Source organism: Phascolarctos cinereus, unplaced genomic scaffold (assembly GCF_003287225.1).
Source record: "Phascolarctos cinereus isolate Bilbo 61053 unplaced genomic scaffold, phaCin_HiC Scaffold_5;HRSCAF=322, whole genome shotgun sequence".
Taxonomy (NCBI): Eukaryota; Metazoa; Chordata; class Mammalia; order Diprotodontia; family Phascolarctidae; genus Phascolarctos; species Phascolarctos cinereus.
This window is the reverse complement of record NW_027555958.1, coordinates 151,777,487-151,800,666: the sequence shown is the minus strand read 5'-3', so window position 1 is coordinate 151,800,666 and position 23,180 is coordinate 151,777,487. Positions and strand designations below refer to the sequence as shown.

At 40.4% G+C, this 23,180-nt stretch overlaps 1 protein-coding gene across 1 annotated transcript in view; it reads left to right on the top strand.

Annotated features, from left to right (window-relative positions):
• LOC110222916 (uncharacterized) overlaps positions 1–23,180 on the top strand; it is a 195,358-nt gene that overhangs the window by 40,570 nt on the left and 131,608 nt on the right. Inside the window, 4 exon segments of the mRNA XM_078155582.1 lie at positions 1,866–1,904; positions 1,906–2,059; positions 8,129–8,256; positions 21,048–21,242. Coding sequence (XP_078011708.1) covers positions 1,866–1,904; positions 1,906–2,059; positions 8,129–8,256; positions 21,048–21,242 — 516 coding nt within the window.

The window sequence follows — 23,180 nt, the reverse complement described above, 5'->3', positions numbered from 1 at the left end:
ATTCCGTCTAAACAATATGCTGCTTTACTTAGCTGAGCTTTCCATGGAGGAAGAATTATTGCATGAGAAACTGGAGATTATGAGACATTTGGATGAAAATGATGTTTGTGTTTTTCTTTAAATCATGGCACTTAACTCTAGTAAAAATGAGACCAGATGTCTATGGAAAGCAAAATAAATTTATCTAGTACATAATGCTATATATATTATGTAATGTCATATATTGTGTAAAGAGAGATTTCGCAAGATCCTAGGATTTAGAGCTGGAAGGGACCTTAGAGATCTGTTAAATTTGGTCCAAATGATCACTAGTCTCCTCCGGCTCTAAATCCTGTTCTGACCACTTCATAAAACAGTTTAAAAAAAATGGAAACAGAGAGTTTAATCAGTTTGTACCAGTCACACAGGTAAAGGGGCTACCTTGAATTGAAGCCTTCTGACTCCAAATTTATTGCTCTTTCTAGTACATTAAAAAATGTAAGAACCTAAAATGCAGGTAAAAAAAATTATTTACACCTGAACTAACTAAAACTGAACTATCCAAAACCCATTAAGCCACTACAGATTAGCCAGATAAACCTCTGGTCAGTAGGGCAGCTAGTTGGTGCAGTGGAAAGAGTCCTGGGCCCTAGAGTCAGGAAGACTCATCTTCCTGAGCTCAAATCTGATCTCATTCATTTACTAGCTGTGTGACCCTGGGCAAGTCAGTTAACCCTGTTTGCTCAGTTTCCTCATTTGTAAAATAAGCTGGTGAAGGAAATGGCAAAGGGGGGCAGCTAGGTGGTGCAATGGATAGAGCACCAGCCCTGAAGTCAGGAGAACCTGAGTTCAAATGTGGCCTCAGACCAAACACTTGGCACTTACTAGCTGTGTGACCCTGGGCAAGTCACTTAACTCCAATTGCCTAAAAATAAAAAAATTTTAAAAAAAGAAGGAAATGGCAAAACACCCCAGTATCTTTGCCAAGAAAACCTCAAATGGGGTCACAAAAGAGTCAGACAGGACTGAAATGACTGAACAACAATAGCATGGTCAGTATATATTCACACTTATCTTCTGTCCCACTCCAAAACTACCGTACTGTACAGGGAGATCTGAAATTCAAGTCACCCAGCATTTGTGCAAAGAAGGGCAAAAACAAAAAACCAGACCCTTCTCTAAAGGAGCTCACAGAATAAGGGGGAAGACAACAGGCAAACAATTATGAACAAGCTATCGAGGTAATCAACAAAGTCACTAGCATTACGACCAAAAGTCAAAAGAATGTGACAAAAAGAGAAATGATAATACTTTCAGAATGATGACTTTCAGTGGAAATGATCCTCAGCACTCAAACAAAAATATAAATATATTCAGGGTGTTCTATTTCCTGAAGCAGAAATATTCTAGAGAATTTTAGGACCATGCTTTAATAAAAGTCAAAAACAAAATAATTCTCTTGGTTAAGTAGAATATGAATCTCAACATCCCAACTCCTAAGCATTCACAGGATTTTAGATTCCGAGCTAGAAGGGACCTGTAAGTCATCCATTCCAATGCTGTCATTTTCTAGATTAGGAGATTAGACCCAGAGGGACAGAGTGATTTGTGTAATGCCACAGCTAGAAAGTGACACAAGTGAGATGAAAACCCAAGTCCTCCGACTCCAAATCCAGCAGTCTTTCCACTGTACCAAACTGCTTCCCTCGTTCATATTAAGATTTCCCCATTTTCTGCACATGATACTGTTTGATTCTGACAGTACATCCTGACGCATCGCCTGAAGGCAAAGTCCTGCCATCAGGTCCACTGGGGGGCACCCTGTCCTAGCTTGAAATACATGGCTGTCCTTTTTCTGATGACTTTGGGGGTTGGTTGTCCCTCAGGTCCAGAGCACTCAATTCATGGAATTCTCAGAAGTGGAAAAATCAGGATGACTTCTACACAATGGGAGATGGATACATCCATGTCCAGGACCAGCAGGGAGCTTATGTGATGTACGACCGTGCCTTACAGGATCTGGAGGAACTGGAGAACCAGCTACTGCTCCTAGTGAGCCGTTACATTGAGAGAGAGAAAAGTAAGATGCCTGCTCAAAACCACCCACCCAGGATGTTGCATCTCCCATCTGGTGCATTGTCTACGAAGGTCAAATAATAGGGCCCTCATCTGAGAGAGACGGGGCGGGAAGGGAAATGAAAGTAGATGCAGTTATTTACAGTTTCTATTAAGTTCCGTTCTCCTAATAATGAGAGAATGGATAGAGGGCTGGCTGAGCTCCAGCACAATCCAGCCCAACTCAATAAGCACTTACTAAACATCTACTATGTACCCCAAGCAGTGCTTTTAGAATATAAGTTGTAGAGAAGATGCCAATCTATATAGGTAGAGGGGGTTTCTACACTGGGAGTTCCTACACCAATGAAATCACACCTCCAGCCCAAAATACACATGTACAGCAGTGTGCTAGGTGTTGGCACACAAAGACAAAATGGAAAATAGTCTTTTTACATTCTACAGGGGGAAATACAACATTTAAGCAGATCAGTACCTATATAAACTCTAGGTGTCCTTACAGGGCTCCCAATAGTCTGTCCTCCTGTTACGTTACACATATGTATTTTTTTTAACTTTTAAGAGCATAAAAGCCACACTAAGACTTTTGGGACAGCCTTTATATACATGATAATTTGGAGATGTACAAGAGAACACTAACAACTAGGGTGATCAGAAAAGGATCCCCTCTAGAAGATGTTACATGAAGCTAGAGATGTTTAGAGGCAGAGGTGAGGAGAGAATGCATTCTAGACATGAGGACAGTCAATGCAAAGGCAAGGAGGTGAGAGAGGAAGGGATGGGAACAAGAATTTATTAAGCACCTGATTGTGCCAGGTACTGTATTAAGTGCTTTCTAGAAATACTATCTCAGTTGATAAATGAGTAGGGTAGAATGTTGAGTTTGTAGAACAGGTGGACCATTCTGGGCAGGATATGGAATACATGAGGAGGAATAGTATAAGTCTAGAAAGACAGATGAAGGATACCTTGCAAAGAGCTAAATTTGAGGCTAGAGAATTTGCATTTTAACTTAGAGGCAATAAGGAGCCACTGAAGACTTTTGAGCAGTGACATAGATCTGTATGTTAAGAATATTAATTTGGAGCATGAGTTGGAGAGAGGGGCAGGTGGAAGCAGGGAGACCACAGCAGTAGTTCTAGTGAAAGATGATGAGTGAGGGCTTGAGGTAGAGCAGTGACTTTGTGAGTGATGGGAAAAGACACGATGTTATGGATGTAGAATTAAAAATACTTAGTGACTGATTAGATACGAGAGAGGAAGATTCAAGGCTGACTCCAAGATTATGAAGCTGAATGACTGGAAGGATGCTAGTAGTCCCGGTAGAAATAGAGGATTTGGGAGAGGACTGGGGTTGGAGGGAAAGATAGTGATTTTCCTCTCGGACATGTTATGTTTGAGATGCCTACTCTAATACAGATGGTGATTTCCAATATTCAGTTGATAATGAAGGACTAGAGTCTAGAAGAGAGACAAAGACTAGATATATAAACGTGGGAGTCATCTGCACAGAGATGATAATTGATCCCATAGGAATTGATGGCATCACTAAGACAAAGAGTACAAAGGGAGAAGAGAAGAGAAGAGACTGTCGCAGCTCACAACTAGAATGGGTCTGTCAGTTAGTCAAAAGTATTTTGGGATTGCCCTCTGAATGCAGACGTTGCTATATTAGAGAATTGGGAAGACAGAGTGGGGAAGGGGGAGGAAGAAAGGGGAAGCAGGTGGGAGGGAGAGAACTAACCTCTAAACAAATTGGGCCAAAAACATGAGGTTAAAAAGGAAGTAGTCTCAGGAATACTCAGAAGGTAAAAATATTTGGAAGAGAAAAAAAATGTTTTCAAGTGTTTAGAAGGGGAAATGATCACACAACAGCATTCCTGTGCCTCGCTGGAAAGAACTTGGTGTTTCTAGACTTAGTTCCATGTATTATGCAAGCCAAAGGGGAAGTAGGTGACAGGTAAGTCAGCAGGTGTTGAGGTTTGATAAGTGTTGACTGTTAATGAAAGTTTACTTAGAGAATTTTAAGCTAGAAAGGAGCTTAAAAATCATCTAACCTAGTGCTCATATTTTAGGAATGAGGAAACTGAGGCCAGACAGGATTCTTCTTGTTATAAACTGCTGCCCAAAGAAACTTGCCTGGACAGTCCTCATCCTTCTTGACACCTTTGCAGCATATGATGCTGTTGTTCACCTCTGGTGGGATATTCTCTCCTCTCTGGATTTTTTATGACACAGCTCTTTCTTCTTCCAATTCTATTACCCAACTACTCTTTCTTAGTCTCCTGGACTGGTTGTTAATTCATGTCATGCCCGCTACCTGTGGGTGTCCCCTCAGGCTCTGTACTGGGCCCTCTTTTCTTCACCCTCTGCATTCTCACTTGTGTTCTCATAAACTCTCTTAGGTTCAATGACCATCTCTATGCAGATGATTCCCAGATCTATATGTAGCTCTCCCTTTGGATTCACTCTTCCAGCCCCCACTCATATTTTGCTTGCACAGACAGGTAGGGTCCCCAGAGGGTGATGACTACTTCTTTCATGGCTCCAGGGGTAATCCTGAAGATTTGTGATTAATAGCATAGCTCATGAGCCCCTATCTGGTAAGTTACCCCAGTGTCAGTTAACCAATTGATCCTTCTCCAATATTAATCAACCAGTTAATATCAATTAGCTTTCACAAAAGGATATGTACTGAAATTAGAGGCAGCTAGGTGGTGCAGTAGACAGAATGCTGGGCCTGGAAGTCAGGAAGACTCATCTTCCTGAGTTCAAATGTGGCCTCAGATACTTACTAGCTGTATGACCCTGGGCAAGTCACTTAACTTTGTTTGCCTCAGTTTCCGCATCTGTAAAATGAACTGGAGAAGGAAATGACAAATCACTCTAGTATCTTTGCCAAGAAAACCCCAAATGCGGTTGCAAAGAGTCAGTCATGATGAAACAACTGAACAACAAAATTTAGTGAAAAAATGTAACAAGGGCAGAAGTTACTAAAACATCCCCTCAGAATGAGGGCTCACTCTCCACACATTTAGTCCCTGGCAGGGAATGGGCTTAACCATGAAGTAATGAAACAAAACTATAAGGAACACATGAGGCCCAGGCTACCTCCTACCTTGAGAGGAATCCCCACTGTGTTTGTTCCTAGGTAAGGCATAATCAATAGATGGGTTGCGCCTTTGCTTAGCTGTCTCAGCTGGTGAACCGATTGACTGCTGGGCTGGCTGAAGCAGCGATACATGGCTTGTCAATAGGCAGCAGTGCTGCCAACTCTGGGACTCTGGCTTTTGGCAGGACCTTGGATCACTCTGATGGATCTCTGGTCTGATGCTCGCCAGAGTAATCTCATGTCAAGCTCCTCATTCATCTGTGATTCTAAAAGAATAAGCACAACAGAGGCACCGTGCATTCATGGACACATGGCGGCAGGATGGGAGGTGAAGCAGTCTGCCCCTCCTCCACCTGGCAGTGTACAACAATAAATATTTACTTTACACAGCTTCTACACGGCCCCTCAGAGCCCACACAGCATTTGATTTAGAATGAAAATGAAAACTTTGACCTGTCTTTGGCAGTTATCTTTGAAAGCTGAATTTCAAATTTCAAAACCAGAGGGTATATTTTGGATCATATAATTTCAGTTGTTTGTTGGGGGGGGAGGTAGAGGCGATTAGCAGCTGTCGTATTTTCTTTGTTATGATTTCACTGGTGTAAGGAATTCCCAGTGAGAAAACTCCTTCTACCTAAACAGATCAGCATTTTCTCTTCACCTTCTAATCTTAGAGAGTTGCTTGGGATGCTAAGAAGCTAAATGACTTGTTGAAGGTTACACAACCATTATGTATCAAAGATGGAACTTGAATTGAACCCTGGTTGTTTGTTTATTTGTAATGCTACCCCGATTCTCATGTTACAAATTAATATAACATTTTAATGACGACAAGAATTCATTATGAGAGTAGCCGTGTAACCTTGGACAAATTGTGCAACCTTTGGGGGCTGTATTTGCTTCTTCTGTGAAATGAGGGAATTAGACTAGTTGACCTGTGAGCTAACTTTCAACTATAATTGTTATTTTTAGCAGGCTTCAAGAGGTAGCCTAGCATAGTGGATAAAGAGTGACCCTTGGAGTCAGGAAGCCCGGGTTCAAGTGTTACCTCAGATATGTCTTGTCTCTGTGAGTCTGGGCAATTTTCTTAAACTTTTGATGCCTTAGTCATCTTTAGAGTATAAATTGCAGAGTACAAAAGGAGTTTCCTATACCAATCAAATCACAGACCTCAGGCAACCATTCTACAAATGATAATCTGGGAGAGTTATTTGAGCAGTTGAAATGACTTGCCCAGGGTCATGCGGCCAGTGTGTGTCAGAGGCAGAAAAGTTATTAATTAAGAATCTTGGTGTACTCAGATGTAGTTAGTATTCACTGGTCCACGCATTTTCCCTGATTTACTTTGAGTCTTTCTCTACTCATGTTGTTTGCATAGAGGTCCTTCCTCTAACAAAAAGTTCCCTTTTACCAAGACTAGGCATGATGTCAGCTGAGGAAGACAAATGTTGTTCTCATTTCTGACCAAATTGGTTAATGTTATTTCTCCTAATTAAGTAATATCTTAGAAATTCCTCTAAGTAATACTGACCAGGCCAACTGAAAGAACTAGTTAAATTGAATCTGTCTTGAAACTACCTGTGTGGCCTGTTTTTATCTCCTTACGCTCTTAGCTCCTCCTTTGACCCCAGAATACTCAAAACCTATCTAGGCTGGTTAGGTGGCAGGTGTCTTCCCCCTTGCCTTTCCCCTTTGCTGCCTACCTTGGTATAGGTTACTCAGAACCTATCCTAGCTACTTGACTGCTCACGTGTTTGGATGAGATGTGAGTTAACAATTCTATTCATTCTGAGATGAAAAACTCCCAGGCCTTAACGTCTGCTCTGCCATTGCATCCTGAGGTCCTCTAGGTCTTGTTGTCTGCCCTTCCTCTCTAAACACCCAGTAGACTCCAGGCACTGTCATCTGACCTACTGATATAATCTAGGGATCCTTAGGCCTTGCTGTCTGCCCTGATGCTAAGTGCTTAGAACTTCTGGGTTTTCACATCTGCTCCTAATACTAAACTTTTCTTTCTTTTTTTTTTTCTTAGAAATATGAGAATGTGAGCTCCTTGAGGGCAGGGACTATCTATCTCTCTGTAGATGTCTTCACTATGCTTAGCCCAGTGTCTGGCACATAGTACGTGCTTAACAAATACTTTTTAATTCACCGATATGTTTTTAATTTAAACCTTGGATTTAGGGAAATTTGAATAAAGGGATATAACTTTCTCAAGAACTTAATTTCAATAAACTTACAACCAATATTTATCAAATGCCTCCGAGACACAAATCATTTTGTTGAAAGTAAAACATAAAATTTAAAAAATACCAACAACAACCACTTCTGAACAATAATTCCATTCAACAAGAACGGCTCTTATTTGTTTTTTTCCTCTATCAGTGGCCGTAGCTATGTTTATGGAATCCCTGTTGCCTGGTTCATCATAAATTTTAGCCATGTAAAGAATAGTCAAAGACTTGAGTTCAAATCCTTACTACTTACAATATGACCATGAGAAGGTCAGTTACTTCTCTGGCCCTCAGTTTCTCATCTGTCAAATGAGAGTTGAACAAAATGGTCTCTAAGCTCCCTTTGCTCTAAATCTATCATCCTATGATCTTAAGTGTTTGTATCTCTCTCTCTCTCTCTCTCTCTCTCTCTCTCTCTCTCTCTCTCTCTCTTTGGCTTTTTTTGGGTTTTTTTTTTTGATGAGGCTGTTGGGGTTAAGTGACTTTCCCAGGGTCACACAGCTAGTAAGTGTTAAGTGTCTGAGGCTGGATTTGAACTCAGCTCCTCCTGATCTAAGGCCAGAGGTCTATTCACTGCGCCACCTAGCTGCCCCTAGTATCTCTTGATACAGTATAAACCTTTTGTCACTGAGACAGAACTGAAAAGCAGATGGGTGTTCATCTATAATGCTCACTACCTCAGTACTACTGTTCTACTCATTCCTGCCTATCTTCTTTTCTTTCATAGGCCATAAAAAGGGCAGTGAATCCAGGGGCAGCAGCCTCCCAGCATGGGCCCATGCAAGCGTGGATCGATTTGCAATTCTGTTTGACATCTGGACTTGGGAGGCTGCTCTTCTGGAAAACAAATGCCAGGTATTTCCCCTTTTATTAGAAGGCAAGGAAATTGTCAATGGCATTGTTATACCCAGGGTGTTTCCCCCACCCCAAATCCAATGAGTCTTTGGGAGCTTTTCTTTATAAGGTAACGTATAAAATTATCCAATTTAAAACATATATATATATATATATATATATATATATATATATATATATATATATATATATATATACACACACACACATATATATTTGCAAAAAAAATCAAAGAGTTGAACAACATGGCTTGTATTCTTAAGGCATAGAGAATATATGTCATGTTATAGAGAATAAAACTTCAGGAATAGGGTGCAAGGCTGTTCCCTTTTGAGATTTTGGCAAGTTTATATGTGGTAAGAAGAATGGATAGAGACCATGTAAGCATTCAAGCGGCCTATGAAAAATGGCAGGAAAACAGCAGAGCAGTAGATTTGCCCCTAAAGACATAGATTGCATCATTACCTTATTTCCTAACTACTTGTTTGTAAAAAGAAACTCAGAGCTTAAAAAACTGAGGAAGCCTGAACCCCAGAGCTATTTAATGATTATTGGACAAATTAATAAAGGCTTTTTGGGAATAGCACGCAGATATGATGGTTTAGGGAAAAGTGCTGGAGAAAGATCTCTGTCAGTCAATTATTCAACCTTTACTAAAATGTGCCAGGTTCTTGGCTACTCACAATCTAATGGGGAAGATAACAAGCAAATAAATACAGATGAACAAGATGTGTATGTGATAAACAGGAAATAATTAAGGAAGGAGTCTTCATGTAGAAAGGGGGGCTATTAGCTTGAAGGAAGCCAGGGAAGCCAGGAGGCAGAGATGAGGAGGCAGTGTTCCAGGCATAGGTGACTGCCAAAGTCAGCCTCAGCCGAGGAGTGTCAAAGAAAAACAAATGAGAGACTGCCTCTCATCACTGCTACCTCTTCTGTGGAAGGTAAAAAAGAATGTAGGGTATAATTCAGGGGTGGGGAACCTGCAGCCTCGAGGCCACATGTAGCCCTCCAGGTCCTCAAGTGCAGCCCTTTGAATCCAAACTTCACAGAGCAAATCTCCTTAATAAAAGGTTTTGTTCTGTAAAACTTGGACTCTGCCAAAAGGCCACACCCAAGGATCTAGAAGGCCACATATGGCCTTGAGGCCATAGGTTCCCTATCCCTGGCCTAATTCAAGGAAACAGAATGAGATAGGTTTTTTCTTAGCTAATCTTTGCCCTTTCTGAGAAAGTACACCACCATCCCGGCTAAGGGTTTTAGCCAAATCTGAAATGGGAAGTGGTAAAGACCACAACAGCCATTGAGAAGCAATCCCAGCTGATCCTCAGCCAACCAAACACAGAGTAAGTAAATAATCACATCCTTGTTGAAAAGAAAAAGTAGAGAGAGACACAGACAGAGAGACAAAGAGAATCTATGTCCTGTGGAGGACCAAGCTCCTTTCTAGGTATGTTCAGTTTTAAAGACCATTGATTCCATGAAGCCGCTAGGCCGTGATTTAATTCAATGAAGACTGTTTACTAAATCATCATTATTAAGTATTATTGATCCCTTAATGGACTCAAAGCACTATAGTAAATGAAATGCTCTAAAAGCGCTGGCTCGCTCGGTGGCTCCCTTAATATCTGTTGATGGCAAGAAGATTCTGTTTGCACAAACTGTCCACTTTCTTGCCCCCTTCTTCCCATGGTGACCCAGTTTCCTTGCTTTGAAGACAGCTGGTTGATGTGAATCTTTGGCTGTAGAAAGGTACTTACTTTCTTATCTGTATTTATGATGATAGTCTGTGCACAGGAAACAGTGTGAAGTAGAAAGAGCTCTGGCTTTGGAGTAGGGCACCTGCGTTCCAATCCTGGTTTTGCCACCATCTGTGACTTTGGGGCGAGTCACTTTAGCTCTCTAGACTTCAGTTTCCATGCCTGTAAAGCGAAGGGATTGGATCTTTAAGTTTCTTTCCAAGAAGCCATCTCTAAAACTAGGAGTATTTGGGGATGAAAGTACCAAAGAGTGTAAAAAATAAACCTTGTATTTCCAATTTACAATTCCAGTTTGAAAAGAGACAACTTGAAGTTGAGGACCTGAAAAATCTTCCTAATACTTGGAGCGATCTAGAAGTGGGTTAGACTTCTTCAGGAGTCAGTGGGCTCCCTGCCACTGTATGTCTTTAAACAAAACCTGGATGACCAATTGTCTCGCATGTGATAGAAGGGATTCATAGGTTGGCCTCTGAGGTCCCGTTAAGGTCTGAAACTGAGGGATTCTGTATTTTTACAGAACTGCTTATTCAGAGATTTAACCTATAACCTTGGTATTCCTAGACCTTGGCTACACACACTAGAGCTGCTGCCAGACTAGTCAATGGCTAGGTACAAAGGGGTTATTAAAATGTAAATTAAACCTGATCCAAGCTCAGAAATCTTGGGAGCTAATTAATGCCAGTTAAAGAATGGAGGCAGGACTGGCCTTGGGCAAAAATGCCAATCAGTTGGTTTGTCCTTGGTGTCTTCCCGCCTCCCTTCTCAGTGCCTCTCTGCCTCCTTCTAAAGCTGTGGATACAGGGCCTGTCATCAGAAATATGTGGGTGCTAAAAATAAGCTACTGACTTCAGTTTTGCCGAGAGTTAACAATGGCCCCTAAGGAGCCACGACTGCCAGACATCCACTTCAGTCCTAATTGGCCCTGCAGTGATTTGAAAAGCTACTGGAAAGGGCCTGACGGCTCCCCCCACTCCTGAAATAATTTACCCACAGAATCTGAGCCAAAATATGCCAAAGTGTAGAATCTAGCTTTCTAAAAGAATTCAGTTCAAAAAAAAATTTATTAATATTTATGCTTGTGGATGCTGTAGTGGATGAGCACTGGGCTTGGAATCAGGAAGACTTGTCTTCATGAGTTCAAATGTGGCCTCAGACACTTACTAGCTATGGGGCCCTGGGAAATTCATTTAACCCTATTTGCCTCAGTTTCCTCATCTGTAAAATGAGCTGGAGAAGGAAATGGCAAACCATTCCAGTATCTTTGCCAAGAAAATCCAAATGGTGTCACAGAGAATCAGACACAATTGAAAAAACGACTGAACATCAAAGGCCTTCAGGGAGGTCATTGAGACAAATAAATCACAGTCCATGATCTGAAGGAGTGCACAACCTTATAGGAGAGTAATAATTTTGTTAAAGGAGCTTTTTTATTAGCCTAAACCAGATTTATATCAAAGAAAGCCTATTGTAATGGTTAGAGAACAGAAAATCCAGGGTTCAAGTCCTGCCTATGACCTTTTTTGGGGGGGGGATTTTTCACACTACTTTATTTTTTAAAATTTTTTTTCTTTTATTAATTTATTTTGATTTATCAACAATCACTTCCATATGCTTTTGAGTTTAAAATTTTTCTCCCCCTTCCTCCCCACCACCCTCCCCTAAGATGGTGCACAATTTGATATAGGCTATACGTTTACATTCCTATTAAACATGTTTTCACATTAGTGATGTTGTAAGTAAAAATTAAAACCAATAGGAGGAACCATCAGAAAGAGGACACAAAACCCAACAGAAGAAAAAAAAAGATAGCGATTCAACTTCCATAGTTCTTTCTTTGGATATGGATAGCATTTTCCATCCCGAGGCCTCTGGAGGTATCTTAGATCCTTGTATTGCTGCGAAGGATTAAGTTTATCAATATTAGTCATCGCACAACGTGGCTGTTATTGTGCACAACATTCTCTTGTTTCTGCTCACTTCACTCAGCCTCAGACCATGCAAGTCTTTCCAGGTTTTACTGAAGTCAGCCTGTTCATCATTTCTTATGGCACAATAGTATTCCATTACATTCATATACCACAACTTGCTCAGCCATTCCCCAATTGATGGGCATCCTCTCAATTTCCAGTTCTTTGCCATCACAAATAGTATTCCATTACATTCATATACCACAACTTGCTCAGCCATTCCCCAATTGATGGGCATCCTCTCAATTTCCAATTCTTTGCCATCACAAAAAGAGCTGCTATGAATATTTTTGTACATGTGGGTCCTTTTCCCATTTGTATGATCTCTTTGGGATATAGCCCTAGAAGTACTATTGCTGGGTCAGAGGGTATGCACATTTTTATAGCCCTTTGGCCACAGTTCCAAATTGTTCTCCAAAATGGTTGGATTATTTCACAACTCCACCAACAATGCATTAGTGTTCCAATTTTCCCACATCTTCTCCAACATTTATCATTTTCCTGTTTTGTCATGTTGGCCAATCTGATAGGTGTGATGTGGTACCTCAGAGTTGTTTTGATTTGCATTTCTCTAATCAATAACGATTTAGAGCATTTTTTCATATGACTATAGATGGCTTTAATTTCTTCATCTGAGAACTATCTGTTCATATTCTTTAACCATCTATCAATTGGGGAATGGCTTGTATTCTTATAAATTTGTCTTAATTCTCTATATATTTTAGAAATGAGGCTCTTATCAGAGAGACTGGTTGTAAAAATTCTTTCCCAATTTTCTACCTTCCTTCTAATCTTAGTTGCATTGGCTTTGTTTGTGCAAAAACTTTTCAATTTAACATAATCAAAATTATCCATTTTGCTTTTCATAATGTTCTCTATCTCCTGTTTGGTCATGAATTCTTCGGTTTTCCATAGATCTGATAGGTAAACTATTCCTTGCTCTCCCAGTTTACTTATAGTATCAGCCTTTATATCTAAATCATGAACCCATTTTGACTTTATTTTGGTATATGGTGTGAGATTTGGGTCTATGCCTAGTTTCTGCCATACTCTTTTCCAGTTTTCCCAGCAGTTTTTTTCAAAGAATGGGTTCTTATCCCAGAAGCTGGGGTCTTTGGGTTTATCAAATAATAGATTACTGTAGTCATTTACTACTGTATCTTGCATATTTAACCTATTCCACTGATCCACCTCCCTATTTCTTAGCCAGTACCAAGCAGTTTTGATGAATGCTGCTTTATAATACAATTTAAGATCTGGAGTTGCTAGGGCACCTTCCCCTGCATTTCTTTTCATTAGTTCCTTTGATATTCTGGACCTTTTGTTCTTCCAAATAAATCTTCTTCTTATTTTTTCTAACTCTATAAGATAATTTTTTGGTAGTTCAATTGGTATGGCACTGAATAAGTAAATTAGCTTAGGTAGAATTGTCATTTTTATTATATTAGCTCCTGCCTATGACCTTTAACTGGCCATGTGACCCTGGGCAATTAATTTAACCTCTCAGTGGGTATTTCTTTAAGATGTAAAATTGCAAAGAATATGCCAATCTGCATTGACAGAGGAATTTCCTCACACACAAAGTCCAGTCCAAAAAGAAAATTTTGTAAAACCAAAGGTATGTCTGAACCTGTCTAGGGTGTACTTTCACCCATCACCTGCACAGTGGGCCTCTATGATCTCTAAGGTTCCTTGTTGCTCTAACTTGAGCTTTCTGTTGTTGTCCAAGCATGTTGGTCATGTCTGACTCTCAGTGACCCCATTTGGGGTTTTCTTGGCAAAGATACTGGAGTAGTTTGCCCTTTCCTCCTCTGGCTCATTTTATAGATGAGCAAACTGATGCAAGCAGGGTTAAGTGACTTGCCCAAAGTCATGCAGCTAGTAAGTATCTAGGGTCAGATTTAAACTCGGGTCTTCCTGACTCCAGGGCTGGTGCTCTATCCACTTCACCACCTACCTGCCCCATGAACCCTTTAATGCCAATTAAGGTAAACGACTGCTCCACCCTACCTTCCCTATTTATGATTGTTAAAGATATTTGTATAAGCAGCATGGTGTTATAGTGATACTTCTTTGGAAAGAATGCTGGATCTGGAGTCCAGAAAACCTGCCCCTCACACTTACTAGCTATACAATCATAGACAAGTGACGTAACCACACACCTCAGTTTCCTCACCTTTGAAGTGAGGACTATTATACTGGTACTACTTACCTCAAAAGGTTATTGTGAGGAAGACATAGGAACAAACTTTAAAGTGCTTTATTAATGTAAATTATGATTACAAAGAAGATTTAAATTCTCAGAGCCTTCTGACTTTTCTCTTAAAGCAGTCTGACAATGTGTAACTGTTAATGAGGCAAGAGACAATGTGGTTTGATACTGAAGAAATACAACTTGAAGAAACATCAAATTTGTTTGTTCAGAGTAGTCAGGTGTTTCTGAGAGCTCTCTAGACTCTCCCTGACTGTATCGCTGTATTTAAGCAAGCACAAATGAGTATATATAGGGACTGTCACTCTGGGGAAAATTACAAGCACCAATGTAGGAAGGTAATGCTGGGGAGATTTTTCACCTAAGAGGAGCCCATTTGGAAAGCTGAGTATTGATCAGGGATTGGGCCCTGCCTGGAAGTTTATTATTTCTGGTTTTTGCTTTTTTCTTCACTTAGACCTAAGATATTATTTTGTAATACTTTAGAAAAAATGAAGAAACTTCCTGTAAAAGAAATATGAATAGCTTTGAAAGTATCCATTTTAATTTACATGAACTAATAGAAATTGCGGTAAACAAAGCTAAGAAAACAAGATACACGATGACTACAACAATGCAAATAAATGAAAAGAACAACCCATCACCACAAAAAAATTGAGGATTTCTGTTGCAAAATTATTATGACCAAGAGTGGCCCCAAACAAGAGACATGAGGAAATGCCTCCCTTATTCCTTTGCAGAGGTGGGGGTCCATGGATGTGTAATATTGCACGTCAGATTTTTTAGTTAATGTATTGAGCATTTTATTGAGCAATTTATTCAGTACCGAGCAATTCAGCATTGCTGAATTTTTTTCTTTCTCTTTTTCTTTTTGAAAAAAAAAGTTGTTTTTATAAGGCATCTCAGGGGAGAGGAGGTAAGGTTATAGGGGAAAACTAGGCAGAGTTAAAACAAAAGATATAAATAAAATCTATTTTTAAAAAGGAACTATTCACTTTAACAAACTTTCCCCTGGGCATGTACTGTACTAGGTAATTTTGCCTGAGTGCTGGCCCTTGACCAGGCAGCCTGCACATACAGGTGACATTTGACATGTTGTGAAGCCTTCTTAGACAAATACCAGACCACAAGGAAAAACAGAAACTTTCCAGTTTGCAAATATGTAATAGAAGCCCTGGAATAGAACTACCCTGTGGTTTTTATAAAACCTCAAGCCTGTCAGGACAGAGTCCACAAATAGATTATGCAAGGGCCCATCTCAGACTTTGTTTAAGTTGAGGTTAAAGTATTGAGAAAGCCAGTGTCATTTTAAAAAAAAAACCTGGATCTCCCTTCTCTAATAGAAAGAGTGAGCAGAGCAGCCTAGTCCAGGGACCACTCACACAGAATGCCATTCCCCTCTCTGAATAATAGAACGGTGGGGCCTTTTGTATAAAAGGAGGTCAAAGAAGTTAAGTAGCCAATAAGACCAGCTCCTGGGATTGGCTTTAGTCAAAAATGTTCAGGTTAGAGCAGTCTGAATTCAAGGAGGAAGTGCTTCTTTCCTAATCTCATCCCCAGGGCTATTGAGTGATACCCTTCCTTTCCCAATCCTACCATCTTCTCCCTTTGTTCCTATTCTATGCTCTCACATTTGGAAATCAGCTGATTATTAAAGAATTGAGTGTGTTGTAACAAGTTAGAAAACATGATTTCATGGTCCAGACACTGACTTGGACGCCTCATGCTTACATTTCATTGTGAATAGGGTGGTAGGATAATTAGCAAAGTAGTATTAGTCAGCGCTTGTATGGTGCTTTAGATCCGATGACACTGACCTCCTGGCTGTCCTGTGAACAAGAACTCTATCTCGCAGCTTCAGTCATTTTCCCTGGCTGTCCTCCATGCTTGGAACGTTCTCCCTCCTCTACTTTAATTACTGACCTCCCTGGCTTCCTTTAAGTCCCAACTAAAATCCCAGCTTCTACAGGAAACCTTCCCCGCCTTCCCCCTCTGTTAATTATTTCCTAATTATCTGGTCTATAGCTTGCTTTGTATATGTTTGTTTGCGTGTTGCCTCCACCATTAAATTGTAAACTACTTGAGGGCAGGACTGTTTTTTCCCTCTTTTTATATCCCTAGTGCTTGGCATGATGCCTGGCATATAGTAAATGCTTAATGTTGATTGATTGCTTTGTTATCTCATTTGACACTGACAATAACATTGTAAGGCTGACAGTATTATCTCCATTTTAAATATGAGGAAACTGAAGCTCAGGGGCGTTTCAGTGACTTGCCCAGGGTCACAAAGCTGTTAAGTACCTGAGACAGAATTTGATCTGTGATCTGTGTTCTACACCAAAGGTGTCAAATTCTCAGCCCACCAGTACTATGCAACTGCAAAACTCCAGAGTACACCTGCCCAGCCTGGTCACACAGGTTAAGTAGATGGCAGAGATGGAATTCAAATACAAATCCATTGACTCCAAATGCAGGGACCTTCCTAATATTTCAAACAACTTGACTTGACCCTGGTGTACAACAACATGTATAGCTTGAATTTTTGGCTTTATGGTTCCCAGGGTGTGTTATCTGACAGAGCTTTTGTTGTTGTTCAGTCATTTTTCAGTCATGTCTGACTCTTCTTGACCCCACTTGGGGCTTTCTTGGCAAAGATACTGGAGTGGTTGGCCATTTCTATCTCAAGCTCATTTTATAGATGAGGAAACTGAGGCAAACAGGATTAAGTGACTTTCCTAGGGTCACATAGCTAGTAAGTGTCTGAGGTCAGATTTGAACTCAGGTCCTTTTAATTCCAGGACAAAACTTTTGGGGAGGAAGTAAGAGGCCTGTTGATAGGTAGATGGGAAGGGCAGGGAAACAGTGCACCAGAATGGCTAAGGGTGCTAAAAATGCCTTCATTCCACATTCAACAAGCATACATTAAGCACTTACTGTGTTATCAAACTTTATTAGGTGTTACAAGGGATAGAGAAGAACTAGCAGCAATCCTTGCTTTGAAAGAGATTATTGTCTAGCTGTTCTGGCACTGGTTGGTTGGTTAGTTGTTGTCCTTTATTCTCTAAGAGGACCAAAATGGCATCACGATGTTGGAGTCAAGGTGCAGTGTGTCCAGCTGTGGTGGACCAGACCAGCATGAGCTCGAAAGGCTCTACCACAGGTCAGGTACAAATAGTCCCTGTTGTGACAATATGGACATGTTAGACTTGTGAGGTCCTTGAAAACAGGGACTGTGTCAAATTTAACCATGGTATCTCTTCCCTGCCTCTCCTCCCCAGCCCCTACCTCAAACAGTATTCTGTAGGTAGTAATAATGATAACTCACATTGATGTAGCACTTGAAGGCTCACAACCCCTTTCTTCAAAGCGACCCTGTAAGACAGGTACCTACAAGTATAATAATCACCATTTTAAATGTAAGGAAACTGAGGTCCAGACAGGGTTAGCTGCCCATAGCCCATAGGTGTTGGAGCCTGGATTCAAGGACAGGTCTGATTAGCCAGAGAACATCTAAATCAGTGAGCCTCAAACATTGCTGATCATGTACCCCATCAGTAAAGCATTTCTAAGCACTCCCCAATATTTACTTCTTTATAAATTACATGCGTATAGACATATGCATGTAATTTATATACAGATTGTGTATACGTATTAGTGTGCTAATACTTATGTAGCATTATAAAACCTATGCAAAAAAATAAATATTTAAAAAGAATGACATAAAGCTAAAATAATATTTGATCCTAGAATTTATTGAGCAGGAGAATGAACTGGTCAGCTTGAACTTTTGGAAAAATCATTTTGGCAGCTGTGTGGATACTGGACTTTAGTAGGGTGAGCCTGGAGGTAGGGAGACCAAACAGGAGATTATTGCAATAGTCCAGGTGAGAGGACCAAAGCTAAGTTGGTGACTTCGGAAAGAAGGAGGTCAGATGGGAGAAATGGGATGGTAGAAATGAAAAGATTTGGCAACAGATTGGATGTGTGGGATGAAGGAGTTGAATATGACACAGGTGTTGTGAAACTGAATGATTTAGAAGGATATCCACGCTCCCCAAAATAACAGATATTCAGAAGAAGGTTGGATTTGGCAGGAAAGATAATTTAACGAAATCCGCGATCTGTCACAGCCTATCTATGCCTGCTCATTCTGTGGGATTTACTCTGTCACACTCAGAATGAAACTCATCAGTCACTGCCACGAGCACAATGAACTTGGCTCTGCTGTAGCCAGAAGGTGATCCAGGGACAGGGACTGAGCATGCTGCTGGGAGAGGTCTGAATGTTCCTCATGGTGCCTGCACAGTTGCTGCTGTGGCTGTCAAGATAACAGTTAAGTGATTGTTGTCCGGAAGGACTGATGCCCAGCTCAGAAGGGGGAGTTTGAGTGTATAGCAGAACAAGGAGTCCACCTGAAATAGTGTTAGAGTTTAATGGTGAGTGGTGGGTATATTGGAGACAAGTCCCCTGATTGTCTATCATGGGGAGAGTGGGACTCAAATTGTCCTCCCCGCCTCTTATTGGTTAATCATATATCCCTTGGGTTTATACGGGTGGGGAACCTGCGACCTTGAGGCCACATGTGGCCTTCTAGGTCCTTGAATGTGACTTTTTGACTGAATCCAAGTTTTACAGAACAAATTCTTTTATTAAGGGAATTTTTTATGTGAAGTTTGGATTCAGTCAAAGGGCCACACTTGAGGACCTAGAGGGCCACATGTGGCCTTGAAGCCACAGGTTCCCCACCCATAGTTTAGGCCAAAGTTCCCTTGTGGGAGTCACACCATCGAAACCCAGGGCACTCAGCCTCCACCGTGGAGACCAGTAGTCTAAGAGGACTACCAAGATGGTAGAAGAGCTACCTAATATAGGATAGGCATCATGCTAGATGCTAAGAAGCAGATAGATAGTACGTGGAATCTAGCCTCAGATACTTAGCCATGTGACCCTGGACATATCACTTAACCTCTATTAGCCTCAGTTTCTCAACTATAAAGAAATAGTACCAGGGTTAACGTGAAAATCAAATAAGTTAATAATTGTATTGCACTTAGCACAGTGCCTGACACATAGTATGTGCTATGTAAATGTTAGCTGTTATTATTAGCCATTATTAATTGCTGTCTGCCTCAGTCTCTTCATCTGTAAAATGGGGATAGCACCTACCTCCCAGGGTTGTAAGGATAAAATGAGATAATATTTGAGGTATTTGCAGTATTAGATAACATTGATAATATTATAGATAACATTTGCAAACTTAGAAGCACTATATAAATGCTAGCTATTATTAGGGATACAAAGTCAAGAATGAAGTAGTCCCTGCTTTCAAGCAGCTTTTGTTCTATTGGAGGAACTTCTTTTCTCTCTACTATGCTGTATAAGGATCATTTGAAGGAACTAGGAAGATTTAGGATGGAGAAGAAAGGATTTACAGTGGAGATGAGAGCTATCCTTAAGTATTTGAAGGGCTGCAATGGGTGAAAGTTCCATAGATGCCAACTTTTACTCTGTTAGAGTTAAACCTTCCTAATAATTAGAGCTGTCTTGAAGTGGAATGGGCCCTGGTAGGAAGACAGTAGATATCTTTTTGTTAGAGGTCTTCTAATAGAGAGCAGCTGAATATTTATTGGGCATCTTGTAGAAGAGATTCTTGGTCAGGCATAGGTTGGACTAGATGGCCTGTGAGGTCCGTTCTGATTCTGAGATTCTGTGATTATGACTTGAAATCAATTGCTCTCTCCAATAAATGTTTGTTGACCAAATGAACAGATGACTAGGTAGATTGATGGATGGATGGATGAATGGATACAATGAGAAACTAAAGATCAATTCCAAGATGATATATCACATATATGTAAATTATAGTAATATATTATAGTTTATATATATATATATTTATACATACACACATATATATGTGAAAATAAGTGGAAGATCACTATGATTAGTCAAAAAAAGCTTGATGAAGGAAATAAAGACAAAGTTAGGATTCGAAGGATAAATAAGATTTGGATTGGCACAGAAGGGATGGCACGAGAGATTCCAGAAAATAGATTATTTTTTGGACTTTTGGAATCTCTGTATGCAACTCTAACCTTGGGCTCTTCTTTAATGAGCACCAAGACCAATTAATTAACATGAAAATAAAGTTTCTTTTAATGCTAGAACACACTAATAAAGAACAGAGAATCCTCAAGTTCACAGACAAATACTGTATGTGACAAATTAAAGAAGGAAATCTTCTCTGGCTTCCACCAAACTCCCCAAACCTTTTCTCCTATTACTGGTGTCTGATTGTTCTTTTTGGCTTTTAGGAGCTGTGGGTGAACTTGACTAAACAAGAAGTTGTATTAGTGTCCTACTCAGGATACCTCCACCTTCTCACTCTCTCTGAAATGGTTTTACAACTTATACACAGTGAAATAGAAGGGGTTATGGACCTGGCAAAAGACAATCTTATGTGCATGAGTGTGTATAGGTAGGGGATGTGCTTTGTTCCTTTCATCCCTAGTACATTTATTATAAGTGAAATCTAGTTCAAATCAACATCAAAAGCAGAGGTTACCTTCCTTGCCCAGGTGATGGTAGAAGTGGAGCAGGGAAGGGGTAGGAAGTTCCTTTGCTGGTGCAAATTATAACCTATGGCACTGGAATTACATTCCTGTAGAATGTAAACTCCTTGGGGGCAGGGACTGTATTTTTTTTTTTTTGCTTTACACAGAGTAGGTGCTTAATAAATCTTTGTTGAATTAAATTGAGTCCTACAGTTCTATCTGTCCTGGAGTGCCAGTCTCCATTCTAGTCCTATTGCACGGAACAACTGTGCAATAAAGACTTTCTGTCCACTCTTTCCAGCTTCTTGACAGTTACTTTGAAGCTTATCAACATGTCTTTGATCAGGAAGAGAGAACTGCCTTGGCACGAGTGATGACGGACATCATGCACCCCAGGTTCAATTTTAGCCACTCTTATTTCAAGAAGACCTACAGAGATGAATGCGTCAGCCTGAGGCTTCATCTGCAGCTGGTGAGGGATATACTCAACAGACATGTGAGTAGAGCCCATTTAATAAACATTACCCAGAGAGGAAGAGGGAAAGTCAGCCTTGGGAATGGCATTTTCTGCTTATTGATGAACCTAGATTTATTCCCCAGAAGGACAGAGAATCACCTAGACTTTTTCTCAGTGCTTATTTGTAAAGGTTAAAAGCGTCATGGCTTAGTGGATAGAAAGCTGGCCTTGGTATCAGGAAAAGCTGGGTTCAAGTTCCCCCTCATATACCTACTAAGGCAAGTTACTTATCCTCTTAGTGCCCCAGGCAATTTCCCCCAAACTATAGATGGTCCTCAAGACTCTGTCCTAGGCCTTCTCCTCTTCTCTTTGTATATTCTTTCTCTTTGTGACTTGATCAGCTTTTATGGGTTTAATTATCATCTCTATCCTGATGATTTCCAGATCTATGTATCTATCCTAAGATCTCCCTAAGGCTCCAATCCCATATCACCAGTTGCATAGAGGATATTTCAAACTGGTTGTCTGGAGGCCTCTCAAATTCAACAAGTCCAAAACAGAACTCATTATGTTTTCTTCAAAATGCATCACTCTTCTCAAGCTTTCCTGTCCCTATTGAAGGCACCACCATTCTTCCAAATCTCCCAGGTTTGCAACCTTGGTGTCATCCTCAACTCCTCACTCTCTTCCTACGTATCCAATCAGTTGCCAAATCTTGATATTTCTATTTCCACAGCATCTCTCTTGAATCCAATTCTTTCTCTACTCACACAGCTACCAAGCCCTTGTCACTCTCTCCTAGATTACTGCAACAAGTTCCTAATTGATTTCCCTGACTTGTTTCCTGCCCTTTCCCCTACCCACTGTAGTCCACATTGCTACCAGCGATTTTCATTAAGAACTGATCTGATCATATCACTCCCTTACTTAATAAACTCCAGAGGCTTCCTGTTGGCCCTAGGATCAAATATAGACTCTTCTGTTTAGCTTTTAAAGACCTTCACAACTCTGCCCCATCCTACTTTTCCAGCTTCATTGAACATTATTTTCCCTCTCTTACTCTTTGATCCAGCCAAACTGTCCCAATTCCTCACACTTGACACTCCTCTCATCTTGGTGCCTTTTGCACCTGCAGTCCATCATGCCTGGGCTGGAATACGCTGCCTCTTCACCTCACCCTCACATATCCTTCTCTTCTCTCAAGATATAGCTTAATCACACCTTCTTTGGGAAGCCTTTCCTGATGCCCTCCCCTACTAGTGCCCTCCCTCTCAAACTACCTTCTCTATTACTACTTTGTATATATTCTCTTTCTGTTTATTCTGTGTATGTGTGTGTGTGTGTGTGTGTGTGTGTGTATATATATATATATATTCTTGTTTCCAGCACTAAAATTCAGGCTCCTCACAAGTAGGGATTGTGTCAATTATGTTTGTATTCCGTGTACTTAGCGCGGTGTCTGGCAAGTAGTATTAGTCATTACCTGTTGACTGATTGATTGATTCTCTGAGAATCAGAGCAGGTCCCAATATGTATTGGTAGCAATGATGAAATCATAACTCTGCCAATAATAACAATAACAATAATAATTCCAACAGCACTGTGGATTTAAAATCAAGCACTCCACATATGTCATCCCTCTCCATTAGAATGGGAGCAGGTGCTGTCTTTTCTAGTTGTATCCCCAGCAGACCTTTGCACGTAATAAGTGCTTGATAAATCTCTATTCATTCATTCAAATGTGGGTAACTTCAGTACATTTATTGACCCACAAAGCACAGGCTTAAAACAGAGAGTAAGTCCTTTCACATTTTCATTCAGACCACAGAGCTTGTGGTATTAGTAATATTGGAAAGAATAAAGATAAACTGCTTCAAAATGTGGATTGTAAAATTATGCTATGACTGTATATGAGAAGTTCAGTAGACAGAGTGTTAGACTTGCAGTCAGGATAGACCAAGGTTCAAATCTTGCCCT